The sequence below is a fragment of the Eleginops maclovinus genome, chromosome 2 (genome assembly GCF_036324505.1).
Source record: "Eleginops maclovinus isolate JMC-PN-2008 ecotype Puerto Natales chromosome 2, JC_Emac_rtc_rv5, whole genome shotgun sequence".
NCBI classification, from domain to species: domain Eukaryota; kingdom Metazoa; phylum Chordata; class Actinopteri; order Perciformes; family Eleginopidae; genus Eleginops; species Eleginops maclovinus.
The window spans coordinates 13,805,554-13,824,186 of record NC_086350.1 but is presented as its reverse complement, the minus strand read 5'-3'; the positions used below and the strand labels follow the sequence as shown (position 1 = coordinate 13,824,186).

At 39.4% G+C, this 18,633-nt stretch overlaps 3 protein-coding genes across 6 annotated transcripts; 2 read left to right on the top strand and 1 right to left on the bottom strand.

The window, feature by feature from the left end:
- On the top strand, window positions 1-2,191 carry gtf3c6 (general transcription factor IIIC, polypeptide 6, alpha). 2 transcript variants are annotated; one of them, XM_063898129.1, is made up of 6 exons: window positions 1-196; window positions 488-568; window positions 705-768; window positions 1,019-1,063; window positions 1,169-1,276; window positions 1,451-2,191. In XM_063898129.1, the coding sequence occupies exons 1-6, from the start codon at window positions 173-175 to the stop codon at window positions 1,522-1,524; spliced, it is 396 nt and encodes a 131-aa protein (XP_063754199.1). In that variant the 5' UTR covers window positions 1-172; the 3' UTR covers window positions 1,525-2,191. The 2 variants fall into 2 exon arrangements, with proteins under 2 accessions (XP_063754199.1, XP_063754207.1); XM_063898137.1 differs by having other exon boundaries at window positions 36-196; window positions 494-568.
- A 728-nt stretch (window positions 2,192-2,919) lies between these two features.
- Window positions 2,920-7,679, top strand: calub (calumenin b). 3 transcript variants are annotated; one of them, XM_063904926.1, is made up of 7 exons: window positions 2,920-3,004; window positions 4,043-4,282; window positions 4,456-4,649; window positions 4,748-4,914; window positions 5,235-5,295; window positions 5,525-5,724; window positions 6,357-7,679. In XM_063904926.1, exons 2-7 carry the CDS (start codon window positions 4,062-4,064, stop codon window positions 6,459-6,461), a joined length of 948 nt encoding a protein of 315 aa, XP_063760996.1. In that variant the 5' UTR covers window positions 2,920-3,004; window positions 4,043-4,061; the 3' UTR covers window positions 6,462-7,679. The 3 variants fall into 3 exon arrangements, with proteins under 3 accessions (XP_063760996.1, XP_063761005.1, XP_063760988.1); XM_063904935.1 differs by lacking the exon at window positions 2,920-3,004 and adding an exon at window positions 3,085-3,106; XM_063904918.1 differs by lacking the exon at window positions 2,920-3,004 and adding an exon at window positions 3,134-3,160.
- Window positions 7,225-16,602, bottom strand: LOC134878735 (cadherin-related family member 5). Its single transcript, XM_063904947.1, has 16 exons — window positions 16,374-16,602; window positions 15,697-15,823; window positions 15,401-15,615; window positions 14,667-14,723; window positions 14,484-14,576; window positions 14,005-14,091; window positions 13,800-13,910; window positions 13,476-13,646; window positions 13,197-13,273; window positions 12,996-13,116; window positions 12,684-12,884; window positions 12,448-12,579; window positions 11,707-11,785; window positions 11,434-11,624; window positions 11,318-11,338; window positions 7,225-10,655 (listed from the first exon to the last, which is right to left on the bottom strand). Exons 2-16 carry the CDS (start codon window positions 15,785-15,787, stop codon window positions 9,633-9,635), a joined length of 2,670 nt encoding a protein of 889 aa, XP_063761017.1. The 5' UTR covers window positions 15,788-15,823; window positions 16,374-16,602; the 3' UTR covers window positions 7,225-9,632.
- Window positions 16,603-18,633: the final 2,031 nt, after the last annotated feature.

Genomic DNA, 18,633 nt, shown 5'->3' with positions numbered 1-18,633 from the left:
AGCAGAGTCTTAACAAGAACACAGATAGCTTCTCGGCCACCTTACATTCGCGGAAGTTGTCGAATCAATGTTCAATGTTCGAAAAAGCATGGAAGACTTGTATACATAGCAATACACCAAACCCTGTTTTACATTAATTGCTTTCCTTACCATAGTTTTCAGGACTTTCGACATGGAAGATGAATGGGAAGAGGAGGTAAGAAATACACTTGGAGTAACGTACCTAGCATTTACAGCTAGTGATACTAACATTAGCTGCGTGTAGCCATAGACTAAATATAAAGAATGTTGCTAGAACGTTAAGTCTAATAACAGTGGGATAATTCATTCATTTTCAGACAAGGCTGGTGGTAATGTTATTTAAATGGTAACGATGTATTTATTTATACTCTTTATTGATGTTGAACAACCATAATACTCTTTGTTAGCAGACAGTGCTGTCGCTGTGTATATTTACATATTATAAGTTGTCTTATCATCTGTTTAGGAGCAGATCGTTGTGGTGGAGCTCTCTGGTATCATCAACAATGACTTCCTGTCCAAGTGTCGAGGAACATGCAAGATACTGGTTAGTATATCAAATACTGTTGCTTTGTTATAAAGAAAGAGAAGAAGCCTGGCCACTATTCATTAAATCAATATCTGTGAAGGTCTCTCACTGTCACTGCAGCAGTCATTCAATTCGTTTTGTCTGTGTGTCCCAGGATATTGACAGTGAGAAGCCCATGATGCAGGTTGGACAATATGTGTTTGCTGGGGAATATGAAGGTAAGGACACATCTTGAAAATCTAAGGTAAAAATATACAGACAGCTGTAAACTTTAACAGCAAGTCCCCAAAACTGTTACTTCAAAATTTGAAATCAAAGTGATTGCTAAATCTTGTTTTACTTGTTGATATAAGGAATGGAAATAGAAATGTTACAGAAGAGAACAAAAGAGTGTCTATGTTTAATGGATTTATCATTCAAAAATTATGTTAAACTGATATTTTACTTGTCATCATTCGCTCTTCAAAGATGCTTTGGGAACCTGTGTGCTGTTCGAGGAGGGACCAACAAAAGGTAAGGCCAGATATTCTCAATGTCTATTGTTGTATTTCTACAGTTTTTTCCTCTTGCTTATTTTGACTTATTTAGCTTTTTGTCTATATGCTTACACTTCTCAAGGAAAAGCAGAAAGTTGTCCAGAGCTCAAGTACATGTGCCACACCACTAAAAAACTGATGATGCAACGAATATTCCTTGTTGAGAAGAAGGAGGGTGAAACCAGCACAGGTCAGTCAGAACTGCTAAACTCACCAAGGTGCAACATCTGTTGTGATTAATTCATTTTTTACAATATTATTTGTCTTCTGATCCAACAACAATAGTCTTAATCTTTACAAAGAATTCACTTGCATAACATTGTTGAAGAACTGAAATATGACGCTTTATGTTTCGGTCCCATAGGAGGTGGTGACAGCGGTAAACAGATGGACACATTGTGTCAGTCAAATCAAGAAGAAAATGCCAACAAACATTGAGAGACAGAAGACATTATGGACAACACAGATTTGGAAGACTCATCAGTGGGTTGAGATATTCAGTCTTTGCTGTATTATGACATTCCTACACAAGTTTAAAAATGTTTGTGAGTATAGGAGGGACTGTCAGAACCAGAGGACTCAAAAAGTTCAGTCATACTGTGAGGTGGCAGTACTATGCACATTTTGACTTACAATGCTTTACATGTAATGCCTTTTCTTCCCTAAAATAAAAAATGAGTAAATGTAACATTTGAAGGACAACATAAATATGGCTAAATAAAACCTTAAATGGAATAGGATTTTAATGTGTTTAATTTAAATTTTCAAACAATGTGATCCATTACATTCTTTCCACATAGGAAGGGTCTTGGAAAGGGCAGTCACAGAAATGTGGGTCAAGAGCTGAGCTCAGCAGCAGGAAATCCTGTCATTGTGCTTCTCTGATATCATTGAGTATTTTTTCTACTTAGCATGATGAATGTTTAACCAGCAGAGGGAGATAAATCTGCTTCAGCTTTAATGTTTAAGTAGAAAATATGTCATGTATCCATTCAAAGAAGTGGGAAGAGCATGAAGACCTTTTGATCAATGTTTTTTTATCAGCACTGCTCTGACTTTTGATTTATGAAGTTAAAGCCAGCAGAAATAAAGGCTTTTCTAATTTGTTGAGTGTTGTATTTGTTGTGGATTACATTACATTTCTACTACAGATAATGTTGTTTACCTTTTGTTTCTAAGTATAATATGCGAAAAAGTTATTCAAGGTATTTTCTATCATATATACAATATCAGAGAAGCAATCATGGCAATTCAATTCTCGGATCTCAGGCCTTCTCCAACTTTTTTATACTCGTCATGAACCTATGCACAAAAAATCACATATAATAAAGTTATAGGTGTTTGTGGTACATTGCAATTGTAAACTTGGAATATATTAAATATATGTGATTAATCAGAGGTAATAATTGAATTTAACCAGGTTCAAACCGTTTGCCAGGTTATTTATTTGTAGCTGTAAGTACATTTGGTATGCAGATAAAAAAATTCAAAGGATTTATCATGACACATTCTAAAAACAACACAGACAACGGACTAATCTCTTGTAAAAGTACACCCTGCTCTGTCTCATTAAAACCTTTATAAAGATGTGACGGTTAAACAAACAGTAAATCAAGTACATTATGGGTTCTTTTAAATACAATCTATGGTTCTGGGCTGCTGATGTGGAGCATGCCTGTCACTTACACTGTGGGGTTTGTTTTATGAATGAACTAAGTTTTGTTGACTTTGAGGACGTGGCGGTTCTCGGCCAATCCAATCACCGGTGTTCCCTTGAAGTGAACCAGTGAGCGAGCGACATGGCACTCTCCTTCTCGGCTCTTGATTGGTCAGCTGGCATTTTAGCACAGGAAGTTCATGGGTGTGTTTCCGGGGGGAGGGTCTTAAACGGTATCGACGAACTTCCCTGAAGACACCGGTGAGTACTCTTGACGGATTTTGGTTTAAAATACAAAAAGTTACTGAAATTCGTCTGTCGTATCACTAGTGTTTAGAAAGACTCAATACGGACTATTACATGGTGACTTATTATTGCTTTTTTTTTCAGTGGACGATTGGAAATGCAGGTCATTAGGTAAAAAAAAAACTAACGGTACGCTAGGTTAGCCCTTCTAATGTTTGTAAAACACCTTTTATTTTGGACGGTAACAGTCTCAAACTGTTGTTACTGACCATAGACTGTTTATAAAGACATATATTTACAGTATGTGTTAGTGACGCGTATCAGAAAGGCCATGGCAGGATGTAACGTGTCCAGACGTGCAAAAGTGAGACTTAAGATACTGTATACGAAAGCAGACACGTTAGCGGTCACCGTCATTAAGTTAGTGAATTGGTCTAACACCCCCACCCCCTCCAAACAGTGAGGTTCTGCTGTTATTTTGAAAGAAACGTGGCAGTCTCTTAATAACACTTGTTAAGCTAGCAGGTTTCTGAATATTTTTTATAAAGCTTAACAAAATAAAGCTTAAACACAACCATAAAAGCATCATTTTACGGACATAGGAGTTTTATGTCAGGCCTATTGTACTTATAGCATTATGATATATTCCAAATACAAGTCAGTTAAACAACACTTGTATGGTTTTAATATTTTTGTTGAATTGTTTATCTGGTGTGGTAATCCAATGCATTTGAAATCAACATCCACAACGTAGCAAAAGTGGAGCAAGTAAGGGATTGCATCATCTTGAACAGATTAGCCTAGCAATTAACCTCATAGTCTAGGAATGTTCTCGAGTCATACACTTCTAAACTGGCATGTGTAGAGTTGAGGAGCCCTAAATTACAAGCTGTGATAAAAAATAAAAAAAACGAGATTATAAAACTAAGATTATCAGGGTCCTAGTTTATAAAACAAAAAGGAGATGTAATACACAGTTTTTATCAGAATGCACTATTTGAGCACCATACTCATAGCTTTTGGGTGTTTATTTTTGTATTACCTCTCGTCTAGACGTGTGCACATAACCAGGATGGAGCTGCGACCCCTTGTGATGTGCTTTGCTCTCTGTGTGGTCTACGCCACCAGCAAACCCACAGAGAAGAAGGAACGTATTCACCACGATGAACCCCTCAGCAACCGAGATCACGATGACAACGAAAACTTTGACTATGACCATGAAGCATTTCTGGGACAAGAAGAGGCCAAGTCCTTTGATCAGCTCACACCAGAGGAGAGCAAGGAGAGGCTCGGGTAAGAATATATGACAGCGAGATTGTGCAGATCTGTTTCTGAATTTGTGTGAATACAAGAAGACTTGGTTATGACCAAGTTTGTCCTCTAGGAGCACTTAAGTTCATATTAGGTGACACACCACTGAATGTCATATGAGGGAAGCTGATTGTTTTTCTTTTATTTCCTAACAGCATGTTGGTTGAACGTATAGACGAGGATAAAGATGGCTTTGTGACAGCTGAGGAGATGAAGAGGTGGATCAAGCATGCTCAAAAAAAATGGATCTATGATGATGTGGATCGACAGTGGAAGAGTCATGACCTCAATGGTGATGATATGGTGTCCTGGGAGGAGTACAAGAACGCCACGTATGGCTACATTCTTGGTACAGCTGCAGACAATCTTTATGTCCAATTAATATATCCCTGACCTGTGTACTGCATGGACACAGACACAAATTGTAATTGTTACTCTGACTTCCAGATGATCCCGACCCCGATGATGGCTTCAGCTACAGGCAGATGATGGATCGCGATGAGAGGAGATTCAAAATGGCTGACCAAGACCATGACCTGAAAGCAAACAAGGAGGAGTTCACAGCCTTCCTTCATCCCGAGGAGTACGACCACATGAAAGACATTGTAGTTTTGGTGAGTGACAAATGCACACAGGTGTAAAATAGATTGATTTCACCTTGTTATGAGAATGTTTTCTGACATTATTATTGTGTCTCAAGACATGCATGTTTCTCATAAAAATAAAGTACGCTTAAATGACAGAACCATATACAAGCATATGTCATATCGACCAAAAGTAGATGGAATGCAAACATGTAATTGTTACCTTTTAACATTCAGCGTTAGATTCAGTTACACAGAAACTTACTAAGAAACTAAACTCTGATTTAGTGTTGAAAATAACTATGCTTTACACCCCTTTCACTGCCATGTGGTTTCTTTTTTTCTCATAGGAAACAATGGAAGACATTGACAAGAATGCAGATGGTTTAATTGATTTAGACGAGTACATAGGTGAGTTCGTAAAGCCCATTTTCATATAAGCATAATCATTGTGTCCCACATGTGGTTTTTAGTGGCAAATCTAGCAGGATAAATAAATACACAGTTAAAAAGTGTACAAAGACATGAGTATTGGTTGATGTTGGAGGAAACCTTATGAAATGAGTGTACAGACAGTATTAGAAGTTCTTGTACAAAAAAAGCATTGCACCATCATCAACCCCATCTTTCTGTGCTGTAGGTGACATGTACAATCAGGAGGGAGACTCGACAGAACCTGAATGGGTGAAGACAGAGAGGGAACAGTTTACTGAGTTCAGAGACAAAAACAAAGACGGAAAGATGGACAAGGAGGAGACCAGAGACTGGATCCTGCCCAGCGACTACGACCATGCTGACGCAGAGGCCAAGCATCTGGTCTATGAGTCAGATACAGACAAGGTACGTACTGTAGAATTTCTTCAGAAATGTTACTCCATGTTTTTTCTACTCAATATTGAGAGAAAGTAGTATGTATGCTTAAAAGTGGTCTTTCACATTACTTACAAAGGAGTCTGTTTGAATGATTGTCCTTCAGGACTACAAAATACTGTGTGGTATATTTGTCTGATATCACAATGACTATTTCAGTATTAATGAAACAAACAAGAACAGAATATGTATGAAATGATTATTAATAACTCTTATTTTATTATTATAATCAAGCCATGCAGTGACGCTTGTCCTTCTGTGTTGGGGGTGTAATGTAACCAACACTGACCTTGTCACTGTAGTTTTTCTGACAGTCATTTTAAGACATTGCAAACTATAATTTTACTTATTTACAGCAGTTACAAAGCATGATAAATGAAAGAGATAAAGGCTCATTTCACCCCAGATTATATTGTAGCCCTTATTATTGTGTGATTTAAGGTGAGATAAAATGTCTTTTTCATAGCCCGCATCTAGTGTGGATCATGCTTCACATACCAAATGCCTACAATAACGACACTAAGAACTTCCATATCCATATTCTTTGCGTACTACTGACACAAATACAAGGCTTATCGTGGTTTTAAATCTCACTCCATCAGGACGGACGTCTGACCAAAGCAGAAATCGTGGATAAGTACGACCTGTTTGTGGGCAGCCAGGCGACCGACTTCGGAGAGGCTCTGACTCGACACGACGAGTTCTAACATCGTCTGCCTCCACGGACTCTGTTCATCTTACTCCTCTAACAGCGGCTGGAGTTTCTCAAACTAGATGAGCTTGTCTTATCCAAAACCACGGACAATAATTTATTTGATTTGTTGAATGTGTCCCATTGTACACACACTTACACTACACATACACAGTGTGCCCTCATCCTGAGGTCTGTGTTGGTTTGGGATATTTAGCCAGCCTTTGCTCTGCTTCCACACACTACTCTTCCTTTTTCCAGGTCAGGTAATAGACAAACAGTGTTAGGTGATAATAGGTCTCTCTTTAAAAGAAAAACTAATTGAAATAGCCATCGTTTTTATGAAACCCTAATAGATCAAATTGTATACACAATATTTACATATTTTTTGCAATGCACTGGAATGTGAAGAGTAAAGCACATTTCTAGACAGTGATATTTATTCTACTTCTATCGATTGATACAATTTGGCCCAAACTGAATACTGTAGTTACAGATTTACTTGTACTTTGTTTTTTCTAGTCTTTGTTGATCATAAAGTGGGAAGGCAGGAGTTTGGAACCAGGAATTAACGTTAGATTCCAGTGACAATGAAGACTATTTGGACTAGTGCAATACAGTATTATCAGTGGGACCACGCTGTGTTTGCTATACTGGTCCCCAAAGCATCCATGTTAACACAAGCTGTGGGTCCTACAAAAGGACACGGTGTCTGTTAGTTGAAGGAATCAATAATTTATGATTTAAGGGCTGATGGATGCTTTGTCCTCGACACTGCCTTCTTTCTCTTTTTCCTCATAAGCTCAATAGTGTGTGTGTGTGCGTGTGAATCTGTGTGTACGTATATTACTTGTTCTCTTGACTTATTTTCCCTTTTTTATGTTACGTTTGGTTGAATTCAGCTGAACTAACTATTTTGTGTGCCAAGCAAAAAATTCTGTCCTGTTTTGTAAGTGGTATGAAAAAAAAGCCTTTTTCCCCCTACAAACACCTCCCCCTCCTAAATATATTTGTTAAGCTTGTATTATCACCATTTATAACCACTGTTGAGAATTTTTATGGTATACTATAATGTATATGACAATGTTTTTTTTACAGGCTCACTGCAGCGGCCACCCTTTCACTAGAGACTTTACTGTAAATATGATGTCGGTCTGCAAACTGAGCACTCTAACAATCAGGTCCAGATTTTGTGATTGAGAAGAATGTCTCAATAAAAACAAATACAATCGGAGCCTTTAGTCGACTGTATTCATTTGACTTGAAGTGCTAGTTGTCATGTGTGGTTAACATGGCGTTAGCTACTAAAGTAATGTTAGTCACACTGTTGAGCCAAGGTAATGTTCTCAGAAAGTTGTTTATGGTAAAAGCAAAACAGACCAATAATAGTATTATGCAGAAGTTGAAAATGGTCTGCCGCATCGGAACCCTGTTCTTTCTATTTTTATTCCTTATAAGGAAATGCTCTGTTTCCTGCTTCACTTCAGGCTGTTGACCTACTGTTCTGTTGGCTGTTGTCTTAGAACTCTTTCCTCTTGCCATGTTTGAGGAAAAACCTTTCCCCTCTAATCCCCCTTTGATGAATAGAGTCTTAACTTGTTTAATCTATGACTCTCGTAAAGTATCACAGAATATGTAATGCATTTTCTAATGATGATCTTAACAAAAGCTTTCTTGTATCTATTTCAGTTCCCCTTGTACTATTTATCAAGAATCTTAGCCTCAAAGTTTTAAGGGACTCCCTTCTCTGTGTTTGTATTGAATGTACAAAAGTGTTAAGATGTGGGTTAAATTGAATTGATGAAATAAGTAAACAGATTACTAATCGGATAAGAACTCAACTCTACATGCTGTATTTATAGTATTGAATGCAGCCTCTTTTTTACCTTTTATTTTATCCCAAGCTACTATAACAATGTAAATGTCTCAGATGTGGAACTGCTATGTTAGCATTAAGAATGGGAACATGACATAGTAGACCTGCCAAACATTAGCATTTTAACCTTGTCATTGTTGACATGTTAGCATTTTTCACATTTAGCTTAAAGTATTGCTGTTACTTTCCCCAGTGTGTGCCTCACAAAAGAAAAATGTAAACTGTCGAGCGTCTTTTTTCAGCAGTTTTAAAAAAGTGATTTGAATAAACTGAAAATGAATCACCAGAATGTGTTACTTGCCTCTCAAGGCTTGATTAAGCATCATATTCAAGTCACAGACCTTAGCATCTGTTTCTGTCTGGAGGGGTGGGTTGGTTATCATGTTCAGTACGTAAACCAACTCCTCTGCTTTGGTAGGCCGTTCACATTTTGTTCATGTTTAAAGACAAAAATGGACGCATCTTGAAGAGACGCATAACAAACTAGGCCTATAAGTATGAAAAGTGTGCAGTAGTTTTTAAATATAATAGTACTATTTAAATAATAAATATGGGGAAAGTGGTCAGAGATAGTTTGGAAATGAACTTTAATCCCATAGAGAGAGGTGGAGCATTTTCATGTCCGTGTCATCTAACTCTCCTTATCTCTTCCACTCTGTTGTACCCCCCGTCACACTCAATTTCCAATATTATAGTGACATCACTTATTAAATGTGATAAAAAATAGGATTGCAACGAGGGGCTCACATCCTCAGAGGCCGGGTGAAGGGAAGGTAAACTGAAGGACCTTTGGGGTGGTGTGAAAACATGTTTGAAGATGTACTCTTTTGAGCACATCTTAAGGCCTTCATCTGAAAATGGGGTTAATAGTTGATATGCATAACTTCAGGGAGAATATTCATTTCATGTAGATTTACTTTTAATTAAAAAAAAGACACACACAATATCATTATAATTTGTAAACATTAAAAGAAAAATATATTTATACTGATTTCTTTTGGGTTTTTGTACTAACCTTGCAATGCTCATCGTATCCTTGATACTTAAATTTGAAATTTATCCTGATGAGTTTGATTTAAAAGACTGTCTTTTAACCCTGTACTGTGCAGTCATAGCCACTTATTCCTGTCATCTATGCTAATATTATGGTTTAAATGGAACAACATAATGTGTTATAATAGTGTGTTGTTAAATGCTTATGTTTTTATTACAGTATACATTGTGTGTCCGCTGTCTGTGTCATCTACCTCTCCTAACCTCTTCCATTCTCTGTTGTATCCCCGTCAGTCAATTTAAAATATTATAGTGACATCACTTATTAAATGTGATAAAAATAGGATTACAACGAGCCATCACTTTCAACAGTTCTTCTTCGTCTGACTCTAATTCATCATCATCATCATCATCATCCTCATTCTTGTTTTTGTCTGCATCCTTATTTCCATCATCAGCCACATCCCTCACCCCGCTGACGCCCTGCTTCTTCTCAAAGTTTGTAAAGGGCCTCATGACCTGAGATTGATTTCCGGCAGCTGGAGCCCCACCTGAGTGCTCTTTGTGGTCCAGTGATGTGGAGGGTTGGTCTCCCTCTGTGCTTGGAGTTAAAGATGTTCGCTGTGGTGTCTCTTGAGGAGTATCAAGGGGAGACGTATCTATAATTACAAGCCTGGCTTTTAAAGGTGCATGCTCTGGGATAGGTGGGGATGTACCCGTCTGCTTGGCCAGGGGTGAGGACAGTAAAGGTGAATATGGGGGTGTCTTCACACGAGGCTTGCGAAAGGGTTTGTCTATTTCTGCTGAAGCAATTCGGGTAAAACTGAATGGCACACTGGATTGAGAGGAGGGGCTGGTGTAGCTGTCAGCGGGGTCATCGCTGGTGGTTGCTTTTGTAGTTTGTGAATCAGGATAGGATGGAGATCTTGTTGTATCAGGTGTTGCAGGGCCAGGACTGATGTTTGGTACATCCTCAGTGAGGTCAATGGATGTATCAGAGGGTGAGTCAGGGTATTCTTCAGATGTAGCATAAATTTGAGCCGTATGTTTGGGGCTCACATCCTCAGAGGCCGGGTGAAGGGAAGGTAAACTGAAGGACCTTTGGGGTGGTGTGAAAACATTGTTGAAGATCACAGGGCTGAGCGCAGACTCAGCTGGGATGAAGCTGGTGTCGGGTGCAGCGGTCGTTTTGGGTGGAACGGGCCCTCGGCAAGACGGGAGGTCTTGGTGGGTGTAGATGCCAGGGTTGTCTGTGAAGATGAAGGAGGGATTGCAAGTTCCATATTCTTCATTGTTGTATGGTACTTCCTCTGTGTGTGACATGCCACTACGGTGACTCGCCTAGAAAGAAACCACAGTGGAAAATAAACCGCTTTTGTAATGCAGAAAGGGAGTGAGAGAAGGATCCTGATTTTAGAGGGACATTTGTAGAAAATGCCAAGCCCTCTGGCTACCAGGCAGCCTAACGTTTAGTTAGACAGGTAGAGTCAATTACTGTGTGAGTATTTTTATTACCAAACTTATGAGGTGCCTCAGGTGTTCAAATATAACCTGAACATGAATGTATTCCTTAGAAGCATCAGTTTGGCAAGAAAAACTCACAAACCAAGGTCTTTGTTCCACCTGAAGCTTATAGACCACATCTTGTGGCCTTTATCTGCAAATGGGGTTAATATTTTATATTCATAACTTAAGTCACCTCGAAACAACTATCATCTCGATGAAAACTGAGTAAACTCGATTCGCTGATGAAGGCCACATGTGTTCAAAAGCTTTGGAAACAACGGATAAGTTGAAACTTGTGCTGAGCATTGTTTGGTCAAGCTGTGTGAACTGTGTGAATTTATTTTTAGTAGGTTTGAGGTTCAGACATGAACTAAAAGGATAAGTAAATCGTGAAGATGAGATCATAAAAAATGTACTATTAGGAGTTGGTTTAGGAAAGGGACATGAAATACAGGCCTTAGATAAAATGTAGCTTTAACTGTCATCAAATAACTCACCAGTTGGAACCACCGTAAGCTCTGTGGAAAAATATGCCGGAGAGAATCTTTCAGAAACTGAAATTTACTGACCAACAAATATTGGTTCATATGGTTATGAAGCTGAATGATCTCACCACATTGCGATGTTTTCCCTGGGCCACGCAGCCTCTCTCCAGCGGGTTCCTCATTCCCTTTTGTTTGTTCTTCAGCCACATCCCCATTGACGTTATACTTCCAATTACAGTCATGATTACTATGCTCAGAAAAAATGCTTTGCCCATAGTGCAGCCGATCAGACGGTCATCCATCAGTGGACTATGAGGGACTGCAGAGTACAGACAGACACACAGTTGTTCATTCTGATCATCAGCCAGCACTGAATGCCAGCGTGCAGAGTGTGTCCTTACTTGATTGTCCCTCAGATAACACGTCAACCACTACAGTAGCAAAGGTGGCGTCACCCGACTCATGGTCTACAGCAGCTACCTGCAAAGTATGTTGAGTTTTATTAGATCATCACCATCTTTTTTTGTGTCTTTATTTATATTTTAATTTTATTGAAAGACTAAGGAGTTGTGCAATTTGATGAACTGGCTTCACCGAAGGCTTCACTAATGTAATATTCAGTTTTTGCAACAAGACATGTCCATGAATATCAATTCATGCTTATCTTTGGTTAGTTTAGAGACATGCTTGTTGATTGGAATTTCTTAGTCAATTAATTAAAAAAAAACTTTTGCATTACCGCTGATCAATTTACAAAACAGTTTTTTAATTTATTTCCAACCTTGCTGTTCCAATTAATGAAACAGTGAAAACCATTTAAGAGCTTCGTTTGTTAATTGGATTTCTTATCGCATTTGAATAATTATATAAAAAAAGTAATAATAATTTAAAAGTATGTTGTCATGCTAAAAGTGTATTATCACTTCTGGGCTGTTACATTTTCATACCAGCGCTGGTGGTCAGCCTAATTATAGACTCACTATCTCATTAGGCTTTCACATAAGACGATCTATCTGAACACTTAGGTATTTAAAAGGAAAGAAAGGATGTGAAATGTTAGCCAACAAAATATAAAGTTCAACACAAGTACAATTTTGGAGACCTAAATATAGAGAACCACCGTTATTGTCACTGAGGCTCACCTCTACAATGTGTTTCTGTTTTGGTTTAAGCTGATCGGTCCTGGCGATCAGAAGACCCTCATGTGTGATACGGAAGAGGTCTGGGTGATTGGATGTAGGACTGATGATGAAGTGGATCTTGGGATTAAAACCCTGTCAATTTTTAAAGAAAAAGGAAGTGATGGGTGATGATGATAAATCAAATATCATGCATGCATATAGTATGTCCTGTGTGTGGAGTACAGTGTAGTACGTACATCGTTAAAGTCTTTATCTTGTACGTGTAACGTCAGGGCTTTGCTGCCATAGGTGTTGACCAGAGAGGATGGGCTCTTTGTGGCAGTTACAAAGCCTTTATATTCAGCCATGTCAAACTCTGGATGAAACTGGTTCACTGCCAAAACTCGGACCAAAGCTGTAGCAACAGAATACTTCCTGGGGTCATCGTCCTGGTATGCCTGGGACAAAGCAAAGAGATAGAAAAACAAAGAATTGAGTGTAACTGGGAGCAAGAAAATGTTATTGCAGAGTGGATGTCTTACCATGGACACTGAGTATGTGCATCTTACCATGACCTGTAGATGCAGCTCTGGAGTTGTGAGTCTGTCTTCAACCCCCCGCATCAGTTTCACCTCCCCCGTATCTCTGTCCATCTGGAAACGGCCATCCTTGTCTCCTAACATGACCACAATCAGAGTTACACATGTACACATGTAAGCACATTTTAAAAATTAAATTGCACTTGTGTGTGTTGTACCTGAGAGAAGACATAGCTGAGTGGAGAGCTGAGTCCTTTGTCTCCATCCACTGCATGAATGGGACCAGGAGAGAAGTCCAACACCACGTCCTGCAACGTGTCACACATTTATGGGTCTTAATGCTTGGTTTTAGATTCTTAATGAAAACACAACCACCAAATATCTGAATAGCATATATGTTAAGTTTAGCAGGATGACAGCAGTGGTTATTTTTTGAACATAACATAAATGCACTTGTTTAACATCTGTGATATGTGTGTGGTGTGATTGGGGTAAGGTTACGCAACAGACCTCTTCCCCCTCTGTGACATTGACTGTGTACACAGGGCTGGTGCAGATACGACTCATCTCATCCTGGAAAAGCAGCATGCAGGGCAGGAACTCTGGGTACTGGTCATCTCCATCCTGGACGATGATGGTTAAGGAGGTGCTGGTATTGAAGTGCTCAGCGGTATCCATTTCCTGAGAAAAGTCAACAGTTCTTTAGAGGATATTAAATTGGTAAAGTTCAATCGCTGCAGTTTCTTTTTCTTGGGAAGTATTATAGGAGCATAGGAATAGATTTAAATTGTATAAATATGTAGATATTTTTACTCTGATGTGTAGATAGCTTACAGAGGCATGGATTGTAACAGTCAGCAGGGTTTTGGTCTCATAGTCAAGAGGTTTTGACAGTATCACTTCTCCACTGTTGGGGAGATTAATCTTGAAGTACTCTGCATCAGGCTGCAAAATATTTACACAAAATCACATGAACAATGGTGCTTTCTCTCTCTTTCTTTGTGATTGAGAGCAAGAACGGTAAAAGACTATAACTCACCGATGCCTGGTCAATAGAGTAAATGATCTTGTCATTATCTGCATCTGTGGCCTTAATGGTAAAAACCACAGTATTCACTGGAGTCAACTGGAAAACACACAGGGAAACAACTTAGCACTTTAATTTCCAGTCCAGCAGTGGCTCAGTCAGTAGGGGCTTGGACTGGGAATCGCCGGTTCAAGTCCCCAAACAGACATGAAATATGGAAAGTGGACTGCTACTTGGAGAGGTCACCTCCTAGGCCCTGCTGTGGTACCCTTGAGCAAGGCACCGGACACCTCCAATCCCTGCTCCCCGGGCGCTGCACAATAGCTGCCCACTGCTCCTAGTACTAGGATGGGTTAAATGCAGAGGACCAATTTCACTGTGTGTGCTCTGCTGTGTGCATGTACAGGTATGTGACGAATAAAGAGGGTTTCATCCTCCGATTCTAATTTAGTACTTTTGTATGCATGCATGTGTTTGTGAACATGCCATACCTCACTGAGAGTAAGAGACGTGACAGTGTCTTCTGTGAACTCAGGGACATTATCATTCTCATTGAGGACCTCCACCACGATCCTGTACACACCCTACAACAACAACAACAACATTAAAACTAAGAGGTTTGAATGCGGTATCATTTACTGAAGAGTTATAGGTAGCATGATGCGGACGCGTACCTGAAGTGTGTCGTCCTCATAACAGGACAACTCAGCCATTAATACAGGACCCTGAGCCTGAGAGATGGGAAACCAGAGGGACAAACATTTTAACACAAACAACACATTTTGTTTTTGTGTCCATTCTCACGTTTGACTAGTCTTACATGTTTTGTGTTTGACCTCAATGTGCACGAATGAATGTGAAGTGTAGAAAAATACAGTAAAGAAACATCAGGGCTAAAAAGAAGAAGAAATCCACATTTTGAGATATTTCTGAAGCGAGGAGTTGATGCTCCTGTGAACATTCTGTTCAATAAGATGATTCTACACATACCTGGTGTCACTTGGTGACTTAAAGCTAAGTTCAGCCTACTTGATGAAGATGCAGTGTTGAAACTTTGAGTGGACCTGGATGGTTTTTAAATATAAATGATTTGCAAGGACTCAGAAGTAGATCAATTGAGAGACTGTGAGAGAGTGAGATTGCTAATCCGGTCCCTTAACAGCTGCCGTGATGTAAGTCTACTGGCTCTAAGGAGGGTACTGGTAAGTGAGATTGTGTTCGTTCCAAGGACAAGGCTGTAAGCTTCAACAATAGTTTGCTCTAAACTTATATATAACTTACCCCAGTCTCCCCTGACTTAGTAAAATAGAATCGCACACGATTTGCAATGTGTGCAATTTATTCATGGTTTCCCTATTGTAAATAATCTCAGATCAGTGTTTAACGGGGAATATCCCAACTCAGTTACCTCGCGGTCAAGGACCTTGTCTTCTGATGTGTTTAGCCGAATGCTTGTCTCATCCAAGAAGAACCAATCAGCATCATTTCCTTCTAGGCTCCAGTGAACCCCCTCCACTGTGCTCTCAGCCATGACCTCAGCAACAACATCTCCCCAATGGCTATTTTCTGGGATTTTTGTGAAGATATCCTGACCATCCAAACATCCACCCCACCCTGACATTCCTGTGCCAATGAAAACACATGCAGAGTGTAAGACACCAATTCATTCTGGCTATGATAGGAACAACTGTGACGTGGCAGTACCTGTGGCTGTGTGCAGACACAGGAGGACCAGCAGTGAGTGGACTAGAGCCTTGGCCTGAAAAAAACTCCATTTCAGTTCATTGAGGGCCATTGCTGGGCTGATTCAGGCCTCAGAGACCAGTTCTTTCTGAGTGGAGAGAGAACATGATTCAAGTCTTAAGGAACATAATTAGGTTAAAACCTTCACTTAATTTACAAATACAAGGGTACACACACTCACTCTGTCCCATAATTCCCTCAAATCCCCTTAAAGTGGGCTTGTGCGTGACTTGGCTAAAAGAGCCATCTAGCAGAGTGGTAGTACACTTTTACAGCCCTGTTTCTCTTCATGTTTTTCCTGACCTGACAATAAATTAGCTATGGATTCAAAATTAAACCTTGGCAGTATATATTTTTTAAAGACGCCTGCTTAATAACTTGCCATGTTTCTTCAAAACAGAATTCAACTTAAGTTAAATGTCAAGCAAATTCAGGTGAGTAATTAATGTCTAACGTGTGAGTCCCTGGGTGCACTGGCTTGTTTGTTTATTTAGGTGTTTAAATAGGGTTGAGTGGGTGAGGGGGGCTTACCAGGGTTTTGGGGCCACATCCTATTGAAACAACAACACTGCCGCAGATGTGAGGGAGATAAACTAAGTTGTCAAGGGTATGAACAAAGAATGGCTCTGCTGACTGACCTGTTGTTGTCAAATCCTCTGCAGCTTGTCTGTGATTCTCCATATCCTCCTGACATATGATGAAAGCAGCGTCACTGTCTCCCAAAGCCCAGAAAAGCCACTGAACCACTCAAAAACAAACTGAGCTAAACAGAACAACAGATTCAACAATAGACAACACCAGCCACCCATTCACACTGATCCCCCCCCCACACACATTCGAAAGCAAACAGCACCTTATGGTGTGTTATCTTGGATCAAAGTCAGCTCAGAGACTAAAGCCTGAGGGCGGGGCTTGCCTTGTCAGGGAATAAGACTTAGCCAATCATTTTAAGAGATGGCAAGAACCTGATGGGGAGGTCAGAGACCGGTGTCAGAAGAAAATTTAAGAGCTTTGTCTGGGACAAAAACACTTGACCTTCATAGTTAGTTTGCTGTACAATGTAAATGTTAAGCAGTCATATTGTCCAGTAAACTGTAGGTCAAGCTATAGTTGTGAGCAAACCAGGAAATTGTATTTTGTTGAGTAAAGTAGGACTTGGCAGCTTGTATCTTACTTTAATTTATGGTATGTACATCTCAGTGTAGAACTTGTTTAAAGTGTACGTACTTTGGCAACACTGCTTGCGCCTGTTGGATTTGTTCAATCAGTGACACGTAACAACTAATGGGAAGTGACAAGGGGATTACCTATCAAACATCGCCTGTTCACTCTCCAAAGATTAACCCACATCCTTTTTCCAACATGTCACAGCATGCATAGTAGGCAGAGACACACTGATACCCACACTTAATTGAGTGTGTCTGCACATATCTCCAGGGCAGCTGAGATGAAAGATGGCTTTCGTCTGGCTCCAGAAATGTTTTGGTTAGTGCAGGCTTGTAAGTGGTGTCCATTGTCAAGAGAAAAACTGGGGGGGGGGAGCAGAGGTGTGAAGTTTGCCTTGGGGAAATGTTGAGCACTGCAGTCTGTGTTTCTCACAGAGTGCAAGTGGATAAACACGGCTCAGATCTTAGGTTTATATTTCAAGGAAAGTTTTGGGAGTAGTAGGGAATTAAGAGGATGAGACTCTGCACTTTAGTTTTTTCATGTCATTGTCTTTATATATTAAGGGCAACAGTAGCAGGGTGGATTCACAATGATGCACAGACTTGTTGATTTGTGCTGTTGTGATTAGACATGGCCACTGGATGTCAGCAGAGATGTAATTAAAAGAATGATGGGAGATGTGTGATAGATCATAGTTGGCTTTTTACAACTCCATTGTCTGGACATCTGTTTCCCAAATGTTTGCCTGAAATGGCATCATTTTTTGATGAGGATAGTTGATTGAATGGAGACTATTACATGAAGTGTAACTCAATCATTTCCTTTCTACACACACTTCATCGGAAATATTTAATCACATATCTCTCACACTTCATGCATATTGAATGAAGCAACCATTGTTCTCTGCATTTTGTGTCCATTGTGTGTAGTCATGTGATTAAATAGGAAAAGACTACATTACAGCAAGGTTTGCATTACCATTCAAATATATAAATTACTAATGAATGTATTAACTACTGAAACACTGCCATATAAGCAATAATTGCAATGAGTGTTGCCCAATTAATATGAAATAAAGTAAATTCAGTATGCAGTAAACTAAGACTCAGACTTAAAAATGATTTTTTACAGGCAATGTTTGACCATAAGACAGTCCGTTGTTTTTCTTCATGGTTGAAAATGACACATTAGTGACAAGATGAATCCTTAACTACATGAACGTGGATCTCTTATCTTGTTTTAATTTGTTCAATTCATCCTGCACATTGACCCTTTGTAGTCCCAAGTGAGAGAGTAACACTTTGTTTTTGATTTCTTCTAAGAGTCATTACTGGATGATGAACATCTTACACTAAAGTACCTTCTTTATGAAGCTTGATTATAAATTAAAGAGGAAATCCTGTAGCAAAAATCTACTCCCTGCTGCTTTATCATTGTTTTCAATCAGCGCTTTCCCCCTGAGAGTTCCACGCCATCCAGAAGGATTGAGTTTATGTTGAATACTAAACCAAGCAAAGAGACCATGTCCTGTGGGAAAACTTCCTAATTGTGATTATTACAGTCTGACTGGCATGAGTCACATACTGTGGTTTGGATTGGTATGTTGGCAGAGGGTGGGAAAAACTTAGTTAAAATCCTGTGTTTTGAATATGAGTGTCCTTTAAACCTGGATTTCCTTCAACAGATATCATCTCAATCTATATTGAAAACAATCTGGAGTGATGAGGGACT